This window comes from Eurosta solidaginis, unplaced genomic scaffold, assembly GCF_040869045.1.
Source record: "Eurosta solidaginis isolate ZX-2024a unplaced genomic scaffold, ASM4086904v1 ctg00001023.1, whole genome shotgun sequence".
NCBI classification, from domain to species: Eukaryota; Metazoa; Arthropoda; class Insecta; order Diptera; family Tephritidae; genus Eurosta; species Eurosta solidaginis.
In genome coordinates this window covers 22,584-33,652 of record NW_027136934.1, presented here as the reverse complement: position 1 = coordinate 33,652, position 11,069 = coordinate 22,584, and the positions used below count along the sequence as shown (strand labels likewise).

The following is an 11,069-nucleotide window of genomic DNA, read 5'->3' as shown; positions in this document are numbered from 1 at the left end:
CCCCAAAATTCGTTACAATATATTATCCCATAACACGAAAAAAGGAAAACATAATATGATGTTACGGAATACAACATAAAATAATAACACATAATAAAACATAGCACAGCTTAGGATAACTAGTCATAACTTTTTGGTGTCTTAGCACAACAAACAAAAATATATGTATACATTTTCCGATTAATTTTATCTAATTTACAAAATATTGTGGCATTTTAACATGTAAAACACTTTCACTCATATGTAGCATACATAGTTCCCTATTCCCTAATGTGCATAATAAATCACATATCATAAATCATCACATTTCACTTACTTTGTCCAATTCTCCTTGTATAGTATATTTAGTGACACCATTATATCCCAGATATTCTCAATGGTGCGTTGTAGTACTTCCTGTGTATCCGCTGACAGAGCTAGATGCGCCGAACTGACTACATCACTGTTACTCGCTCCAAACTCATCAGCATGACCGAAGTCAACCGAGACAGTGATACCATTTTCCTCATCATTCAATGGCACAATGCCCTCCAGTAGGGTAGACTGGCCACCAGCAGCAGAATAAGTAGCACCAGATAACGATGCAAGTGTGGATGCTGAGGAAGAAGACGACGCTGACGAAGATGAAGATGACGAGCTATGTGAAGAGAATGTATTTGATGGTGATAACGCTGTACCATTATCCACATGCATTTGTTCGGGTGAAGTGTGATAAATATTTTCGACATTACCGCCATTTCCACGTTTGGTTGAGTGTACGCTGTTGTTGCTGCTGCAATTGTTGACGTTGACGCTGCAGCGCTGCATGATGACTATAATGATGATGATGGTGATGTAGAAACGTTGAATCTTCGTTCTCGATTGTTAGAAATATGAATGAACCTGTGAATGACAATAGAAAATCGAAAGGTGGTTATAAGAGATGTGAAAACGAAATTATTTATGCTGTTGTTGTTGTTGTTGATGATAAGGGAAATGAAGATGAATTCCTGTTATGCATAAACCCAAGTGACATAGCGAGCGTTGTGCGTGTGTGTGTATGTGTGTATGTCAAAGAATGATGTAAAGCATTCGTCCTTAACTTTTTCCAAACGATAATGAGGGTCCAAACGGAAGCACCAAGTGTTGGTAGCATATTTTGTATGAGCTTACTCAAGGATATGCACTTCACTTCGTTCGCTTAAGTAGTAATCTGTGTTGTTTTTATAATTTTTTACTCTTTCTTCTGGTTTATTCTAGTGCAATTTGTGGCACAAACTATTGTATAGCAGAGTAGTTGACTTAAAATGTGCGCAAATAAGAAGTAATTTTTGCGAAAATGTGCTCTACGAATGCACAGTGGGTTTGTGGTGATGATATGACAAAACAACGCACATCAACCAAAAAATAACATAACAAAACATAGCATAACATGACATAACTTACTACAACATAACATAACCTAACACAATATAGAATGATAAAGCATAACATATCACAGCAAAAAAGAATGCCACACAACAATAATTAAAAACATAAAACATAATATTACACAACATAACTTAAAATACATAATTAGTCATAGCATAACTTAAATAAAATAACATAGCTTGAAAAAGCCGTTATTTAAGATAATGAAACTTAGCGCTATACAATAAAACATAATACTCATAATTTAACATAGCATAACATAACAGCAACAAAACAGTAAAACAGATGGTAATAGAAATAACATATCATTGTGTAAAAACACAAGACATAACATAACCTAACATTACATGCACAGAATAATAACCTATGCTTACAAAACACAACACAACAAAACATAAAATAACTTAACATAACAAAATATGACACAGCACTATATAACACAACTTAACATAATATAAAAAACCAAAACATAAATAATACAACAAAACATAACAAAATTTAGGAAAACTTAACATCACACATTCCAAATATTTCAAAGTTCAATATTCTATGGCTGGCCATGATTGGTTGGTGTTTAGTGTAAGATTCTACTCGACTAAAAATGCGTTCAAGCGAAACCTCGCTTCCACAAGGAGATCACGTCAAGGCACTCTGCTAGAGATGGCAGTGTCGACATCAAAAAATCTACACTGCACGGCTGCGCAAGCTGAGCATAATCAGTGTACCCAATGACCCCCACGCGTTAGGGGCTTAGAATATACCCGCGGTAGGTATGCCTGTCGTAAGAGGGACTAAAATACCAAATTGATTCAAGGGGTTGTGTAGCGAAACCCTCTCAAAGGGTTGCCAGCGCAATATATACCTTCTCCAACCCAATTGTCAACCTCACCTACCGGTGGCGAACCCTGTTTCATTAACAGCCGAGGCTCTGGCGACACCGAACTCCTAATGGATCTAGGGGATGGGAGGGCGATATGGCCTAGAAGATTTCATGTGGTCATACCAAATCGTTCCCGAGATGGTCGGGCTAGTACCTTAATAGTGCTTGGTACCTGAACGTACCGATAAGGTAAATCGCGTCTACTTAAATAGTCTGTTTAAATACACACCGTAAATTTATGTCATTCAAATCAAAACTGTGGTTACTAATTGAGAAGAAGAAGAATAAGTCAGTCAAGGTCCCCCAGCGGGTTAGGGGTCAGAATATAGCCGCGATAGGAATGCCTGTCGAAGAGGTGACTAAAATACCCGATTCAAGGGGTTGTGTAGCGCAACCCTTTCAGGTTGCCAGCGCAATATATAGCTTCCGCAAACCCAATTGTCAGCCTCACCTATCCGTTGAAAATTCTGTTTCGCTAACAGACGAGGGTCTGGCGACCCCAAACTCCTCATGGAACTTGGTGGTGGGGAGGGAGGGATGGCCGGAAGATTTAATTTGGCCATATAAATCGTTCCCGAGATGGTCGGGCTAGCACCTTAATGGTGCTGTGTTACCGTAGCGTACCGGATCTATATCCGGCAAAGGACCATCACATCGATAAGACTCCCTATAGCCTTCAGGGAGAAACCTTATCGCTATAACAACAACAACAACAACAACAACAACAAGTCAGTCAAGACGACAACAATACGCTCCGTACTGATACTCAGCAAGGAGGTTGATCCCAAGTTTTGCATTATTACCAATTTGAGAATAACCTACAACTTGTGAGTTCTGTTCTAACGGAAGTTATTGTAAGGTCTGCTAGTCCTTAAAATCAGAGTTATAGCTCTAATACATTTTTTAGGAAGAGGGCATTACCCGTTGTTGTTGTTGTTGTGTTAACAGTGCTTCGCCCCATTCAATGGGCTCGACCACTCACAAATTGTCATCAAAGTCCTCTAACGACAGTCCAAGTAAACTGGCTGTTCCAACATGGGCGGACCATAGGGAGATTGGTGTTAGAGGCGTAGGTTTCGCATTACAATTGAAAAGATGGTTGGTGTTATGTGGGGATACATCGCATTTAGGACATATATTACATATGTTGAGCCCTCCTCATCTGTGCTTTTCTTAAGCGCCGTCAAGAAATACTGACAGAAAAGTTCAAATTTGAGTTTCTCTTTCAATAATCGTCATCATTCCCCATTAACAACATGGTTCAGTAAAATATGGATAGAATCTAGAAACCACGTCCAGAAAGCAAATTACTTTGAAGATTGATAAAAATGCTGACCAGATTTTGCACCTCAAAACACTGTCCTTTAAAGGGCAACCAAGGGAATATGCAGTTAGTGCTACTGCTACCAAGCAAACAACAGAAGATACAAGTTGATAAGTTACTTATATAAATTCACATATCCAAAGATAAATACACACACATATATTTCAGTTTATATTTGTTAAGAAAACGCAGCCAAAACGAAAACAAACCGCAGAGAAGGTCTTGTACAATGTTGTCCACGTCTTACTTTCATATTTGTTATGTCGTGCTGTCGTATAACTGGCATCAGCTCAAATATTACTGGTGCCATCTTTAGGCGGCCACCGTGGTGTGATGGTAACGTGCTCTGTCTACCACACCGTATGCCCTGGGTTCACACCCCGGGAAAAACAAAATCAAAATTAGAAGAACATTTTTCGAAGCGGGGTCGCCCCTCGGCAGTGCTTGGCCAGCGCTCCGAGTGTATTTCTGCCATGAAAAGCTCTCAGTGAAAACTCATCTGCCTTGCAGATGCCGTTCGGGGTCGGCATAAAACATGTGGGTCCCGTCCGGGCAATTTGTAGGGAAAATCAAGAGGAGCACGACACAAATTGGAAGAGAAGCTCGGCCTTAGACCTCTTCGGAGGTTATCGCGCCTTAAATTTATTTTCTTTTATCTTTAAATTTGTTGCTTGTTAAGTTTGCTAAAAAGTCAATTCCAGAAGCAGTGCTACGAGGGTGGCTTACAATTGGTCTCTATAAAACAGTTTTAAATTTAGGAGTACTGAAAATCATTCTTGTCTGAGGAAATATTGCTTTCATTCAAGCTTGTGGCTTGGTTCATGGAAAAAATTTACTCCTGACTCAAAGGCAGGAGTTTTAAGAGGTAGAAAGGTACTTTTTTACCTTATGTGTATCTATTGAAGGGCTATTTGAAAAAGGAATACAGTTGAGAAAACTATGTTGAGTTTTGCGACTCAGTGGGGCCGAGGGTAAAAGTGCATTCGGGGTAGCGGTAGAATATCTGGTTGGCATTCTGAACAAAGTTGCTCGGAAAGACTGTCTGACAAAGATGTAGTGTTTCGTATTTGAGTATTGATATCAAACTACACGTTGGTTCTAGTTTCTCTATCGAAGAAATGCAGGAGATTTATGGCAGGCGCTTGTGAACTGTTAGAAGTCTTATTAACCTTCTGTACAAACGATGGTTGGGCTTTTGGATAAGAAGTCGCAAGATTTACTAAGGTCAAACTCTTACAAGACTTTTTGGTCGATATTAGATGCTACTGAGGTTTTCACCCTAAAAATCTCTTAAGGGACGATTGTAGAGAAACTTGCAATAGCCGAGAAGGGGTTGCAGTTCACTATGAAAGACTGTTAGAACTTACATACAGTCCTGGGATCTGCATTCCATAGCCTAATTTTGCTCTCATTATATATGCAAGAGGGCAAACACTTTCATATTGGAGATCCATTATCCAGTCTCACGTTTAGTACCAGAATTAATACGGTTCCGATATTAGAAGCCACTCAAAACATGATTGAACGTTGATGAGATGATGAGGTATTTCGTATTGTATTTGGTCACTCTACATGTAGCTGGCGTGGATATGACAAGAACTCCAAGAGAGAGTAAGAAACTAGCAGTGCAACGTGAGTCTCTCTAGATAGATTGCGTTGTTCTTCACCGACGAGTCAAACGGATGGCAATGTCTTGTTGTTGTGACAGTCCCCAAAGGTTCAAGTGACCTTCAACAAAATTAGGAGCTGCCTAATAAGGGCATGCCCTTCGCTATTAACAATATTTCAGAAATGTTAACAGTGTACAAAGACAAGTTGAGGATCACTGTTAGAAAACTGAATTCATCGGACTGCAGATGATCCAGCATCGCCTCCCTCGTGTGAGTGAGGGATACATTATTCGTTTTGCTCTGGAGAAAACTCCTAGTGTTTTGCATCCTGATATTGCTCTCCGAAGGATTTATAATGAGCTACGGACTGTAAAAGCCCGTGCAATGCTGAGTTGGAAAAATAATATGCGGCGCTCACAGAAGCGGAGAATTTATAAATGCTTAGCAGTTCTTTAACTTGAGTCGCTTACGTATGTAGTAGTCGCCTATTGCTGACACTTTGTCTGGGAAATAGTGGTGAATATTAAGCGTTTAGCATGGGAGATTAATTCACGGGCGGTTTCCGAAGAAGGACGTCCATAATCAAGGTGATAGGATAGTTGTTGTTCCTGTAGCGATAAAGACATTCTCCGAAGGTTTTTGGGAATGTTTTTGTTATTGATGGTCCTTTGCCGAAAATACATCCGCTTACTATGGCCACATTGAACCTTCTAAGCCATTTTGTCCCTATGAGGAACTTGAGGTCACCAGCGCCTCGGCTGCACAAGAAATAGGATTCGTCACTGGTAGGTGAGGTTGACAATTGGGTTAAAAAAACAATAAGTTGCACTGGCATCCATTTGAAGGGGTTTCGCTATACAAACCCTAAGTCAATTGGATATTTTAGTCGCCTCTTACGACGGGGTATATTCTAAGCCCCCTCACCCGTTGGGAGCTAGCATAGTGACATTTACTCATCCAAGTCATCAGTTCAAGTCGCTTTAGATAAGATAAATACGTACCCATCTGCTCCAAAAAAATCGGGGAGCTGCCCAAAGATGCTCTAGTGTTAAAACTTGTGCAGTGGGATATGGCGGATTTGGAAAAAAGAAGTGAGTTCCAATTACTTGAGAAGTTGGATTTGTAAATATGCAGGCGCACGTAACACTCCGGCAACAAATCGATGACATTTTGATGAACTACAGATAACTTTTTGATATTAAATCGATAACTTTTTAATAAAAATATAGATTTATTTTCGATAACAATTCGATAACACGCCGATAACAAATTGATAATACTCCGACTAGAAGTCGATAAGTTTTCGATAATAATTAATCGATAAATTTTCCATAGTAAATCGATAACTTTTCGATAAATTGTCGATAAAAATTGATAACTCATCTACAAACCTAGATATCATCTATAGCAGCTTACAACCAATCTTCCTTTCATAACGATTACGCTTCTGCTTACATTCTGTATTAGTTACTCCATACCGTGACTAAAGATGTTTACACATCAAAAAGCATAAGTAATATGACAGCCCTATTATGTTAGAATAAACACAAAATCATTTTTAGTTTGTCTTGTTTGGAAGGCAAGTCGAGCGCATTGCCTATTACACTACGTAAGTCTAGAAGATGTCCTCATAATCTTTATAAAGATTTTGGGATCAGCGATTACCGATGGCGCTCTCACAAGCAGCACGCAGTTCCACAGGCATCGACTGGGCATGCTCCACTCATACTACTTTTCGAGAATTTTTCGTCCACTCCATTTACTTTTTAGTTTACCCTTGTACGCGCTTAGTCAACCACAGTTTCCGGACACTTGTAAATTTTAAATCCTGCCCGAACTCATTAAAGTATATACCACACAATCAAAAGCTAACTGTATTTGAAGTAGATACAATCTAAGAAGTAAACATTAAAAACACAAAGAAGTCCAGAGCTTTGTATTTTAGTCGCTTTAAGTGTGTCAACGAGTGTGTGTGTGTGTGTAAATTTTAAAGTCCTGTAAGTGTTAATTAGCGTTGGAAGCGTGCGAAAGCGAGCACAAGTCCTTGAGACAACATAATCGTTATTTCACATGGATTGGATGTTGTTTGCTTAAACTGTAAATAGAATGGCTGGTTTGTGGACTAAAGAAACATTAAGATTGACTTGTTGGGTCAGCGTACGTGCTTGTGTATGTATGTGTGAGTTGACTAATTTTATCTACTTGACTTGGTGTTAAGGCTAAGCCTAAATTGTTCTTTGTATATTTAGTCCTTTCTGTTGCCTTACTCTCTTCCTCCACTCTTCCTAACGTCCTTCCTTACTCTTAGCCTTTCACGCTTTTCGCAACTTTTGTGTAATTTTAAGACTTTAAGCATTTTTACACTTCACAGCTTCACTTTAATTGCTTCGAATGTCACGTACAAGTTTTAATGGTTTTCTCTGTTCTTGAATGTGGCGCAAAAGTTACAACAACAACACATTCTTATTGAGAAAATATTCGAAGCTGCAGTAGAGCGATATACTCAATTAATGGTAATTTGTATGCAAAAATGTTGAATTTCTTGTTGATGCATGTGTGTGTGTGTGTATGGCTACATAAATTGCAATTTTTGCAGAACTTTCAATTTTAATGGCTAGTAGAATGAGATAGGTTGGGTTCCTTGGCGGAGAAAATAAGACACATTTTATTAAACTTTGATTCAGTTTTGAGATACGCTGGTTAGAAACTGGTCCGAGAACCCTGGCAACAAAATGAAATCTACCTTACTCAGCCTGATGGTCAGGAGAACACTCAAATGTTGTTGCTACATAGTACTTATTCCTAACGTTCGTTGTGGGTTTGGGTTACATGTGTAACTTTTGTGTTAATTGCCTTTTATGCCAATAGAAGAACTTTCTTCAGTACCTCCGATCTGCATTCGCTAGAATCTGATATAAGGCCTTGAGGAGTATAGGACAGCGGAATGCTTATGGCTTTGGGTAAGTAGTGTAGTGCAGTTTGTGGGGTATGAGAAGCGGAGCAACTCTGTGCATTGACCCAGCCTTAACCAATATCAGTTACGTGGTTTTGTGTTTGAAATATAAGTATTGTCCTTATTAGCTTTATTGGTTCCACTAGCTTTCATGCCTTGACAAGTATGAGATGGCGGAGCGGTTTCTGTGACTCTGCCCAGTAATTACTATCTTTGCTAGGACCGGGTATAAGGCTTTGTGTGAGTTGTGTAATATCTGGCTTTACTTCCCTTCCTGACTCGATGAGTACAAGACGGTGCCTTCGATTGGATTAGTTATGAAATTTTATGCTAGAACTGTAAGTGATGGCTTGACATGCCCTCCCTTGAAGAAGATAAGACGGCCAATTATATTTCTATGAATGTTGGCCAGTGTATAACTTCTGTCTTTACTGCTGAGACGGTGAAGCATTTACTATACATTTGCCTACCTTCGCTAGAATCAGTATACGGCTTTGTTTCAAAAGTATGAGTATCAGCTTAACTGGCTTTCCTGTCTTGAGGAAGATGAACAGTTTTAGCGACTCTGCTCAGCATTCCTTAGGATCAGGTGTGAGGCTATGAGACAACAGGGTAAGTTCCATATTTATAGCTATTCCTAGTTATCGGAGCATGAGACGGCGGATGATTTATCGCACATTAGCCCAGACTTAACTAGGATTAGTTATGAGACTTTGGCTCAGAAGTATAAGTGTTGGCTTTACTTGCTTTCCTGCCTTGAAGAGGAAGAGACGGCATTTCTGTCCTTCCAAGTTAGCTGAGAACGAAACGGAGGATACTTTTCGGCATATGTTCTTCGCCTTCAGTCTTTAGGGAGAAGTGAAAGTGCTTGCTTTACTGGCCCCACTGCTTTGAGAAGGATCTTGTAGCGTTGTTTAAAAACGAAAAATGCTTGAAATTTGTGTGAAATTTGTAGACAGTCATTTTTTTTAGGAAAGATTGCAATGGATGATAGAAAATGAGCTTTGAGATTCAAGCTAGGAATCTACTTCATTTGCATAAATAACTAATTAGCACGGGAGCTAGGAAACCGGTTGAGAAGGCGGAAAGTCAACATGGCAGGAATCCAAAAATTGTTTAATATAAGCAACTCACAGTGTTATCTTTAACTCCAAACTTTAAGAACAAGAATGCTTTGTCTTTGGCGGTGCAAAGGCGCTGAAGGTTTTATCTTTTTTGATGCCGAAATCGTATTTATTAAATGTTTTCATACTCACCCAACAACGTGTAGGCCAACAACAAAGCGCAAATCCCCAGATTCGTTATAATCGCCGACCAAATTGATTGTGCCTTTTGCCTTCGTCGTTTTTTCTGCTGCGACTTCGTTGACGATGACGAACTTCCATTGTCAAAGCAGCAGCAACATTTCGTTGAACGTTTAGTATCCGCCGCACTAGTTGCAGAGCTGCCCATACCACTACCGCGACCCGACGGATGACTGCCAAGTGCTGAGCCAATGTTAACGCTCGAACTAACACCTAACGTAACACCACTAGTGCTCTTGAGAAGACCGACCGAAGGCGGAGGTGGTTGCTGTAGCGTTTGTTGCGTTGAGTGTTGCATTGAGAGTACCGTTACAGGTGTTGTTGTCGTTGTATGCTGTAACAGTTCACTTGAATATGCTAGAGTGGCGGGTGGTGTTAGCTGCTGTGGTTGCGTTTGAGCATGGGACGCTGGAATATCGGTGTCAGTGAAATAATTGCTTGTCGCCGCTGAGGCAGGTAACGTTAAAGTAGGTGGTTTTGGTAGCGTAGGCGATCCGTTTGGTGGGCCTGGACCTATCCCGCTGCCACACATACTCGGCGTTGGGGGTGGAAGACTGAGTGGTGTTGCTGCTACTGAAGCTGCTGCTGCTGCTGAGGCGGCGCTGGGATATTTGAGTATACCGACGGGCATATATGCAGGTGTGCTGTTTGAGATTCCATTGGCTGCTAGCAAGCTGCCTTCGATATCCTCAAGTGTTGGCATGGGTAGTAATGGTGTTTTAAAAGAACTCGTGCCACCCACACAGCTAGATGCGCTACCCATCATTGTTATCGTAGATGGTGGTGGTGGTAGCGGCGGTGAAGTGGATGTTGGTAGCTGCCCATGTGGTATTATTGGTATGTTCGCGTATGTGATTGTTTCTGACGTAGGCGATGATACTGACGCACCCGCCGAGGTTGTCGTTAAGCTGCTGTTGCTCGGCGTAGAATAGCCATTGGTGTAACCACTGTCGTTCAGAAGCGCCGCAGATGGCGCTGATTGCACGGCGTATTTCTGCTGTTCGATATTCATGTTTCCGTGACGTGTGATTAGATTGACCAATGTTTTGTTATGCAGCCATTAAGCAATATACTGCGCACAGCGGGCAGCTTGGCATGGAGGTTGGCATTTTCGGCGCTCGCAGAGATGAGCCTACTAAGTTATTGGCAAATATACATCCTGTTGATTATAAACCTGCAAGAAAGAGAAGAAAACTCGTTTTAGACTTGGCTGAATACAATAAAAATGTCGGGAATAGCAACGAAACAGACAAAATTAAAAACGAAAAAAAGGTTCTCTAGAAAGGTTGCTAGACAAATATGCAGGAGAGAATAATCTCAGACACCTCTGAACTATTTTGCCCGATCTGTAATGATCACACATGTTCTAGGCGCAGACCATGCTCTAAGCTGAATCAAAGTGCCACCGAAAGGAAACTGTTGTTTCATCTTTCGAACCTTTGAGTTCTCATTGGGGTGGTTGTTGTTGGATATGGGAAGTCCTTCCACCGGAAATAAATCCGGCAGGCTCCAATTTTAGCACCTTTCGGTAACAGCTCGAGTTCAGCAAAAAGAATGTCCGTCAACTCTCGAATCTTTGAGTTTAAGG

At 40.5% G+C, this 11,069-nt stretch overlaps 1 protein-coding gene across 1 annotated transcript; it reads right to left on the bottom strand.

The window, feature by feature from the left end:
- Positions 1-608: 608 nt before the first annotated feature.
- LOC137235828 (uncharacterized) lies at positions 609-10,621 on the bottom strand. The gene is made up of 2 exons (XM_067758649.1): positions 9,434-10,621; positions 609-882 (listed from the first exon to the last, which is right to left on the bottom strand). Exons 1-2 carry the CDS (start codon positions 10,491-10,493, stop codon positions 728-730), a joined length of 1,215 nt encoding a protein of 404 aa, XP_067614750.1. The 5' UTR covers positions 10,494-10,621; the 3' UTR covers positions 609-727.
- Between the last annotated feature and the right edge of the window lie 448 nt (positions 10,622-11,069).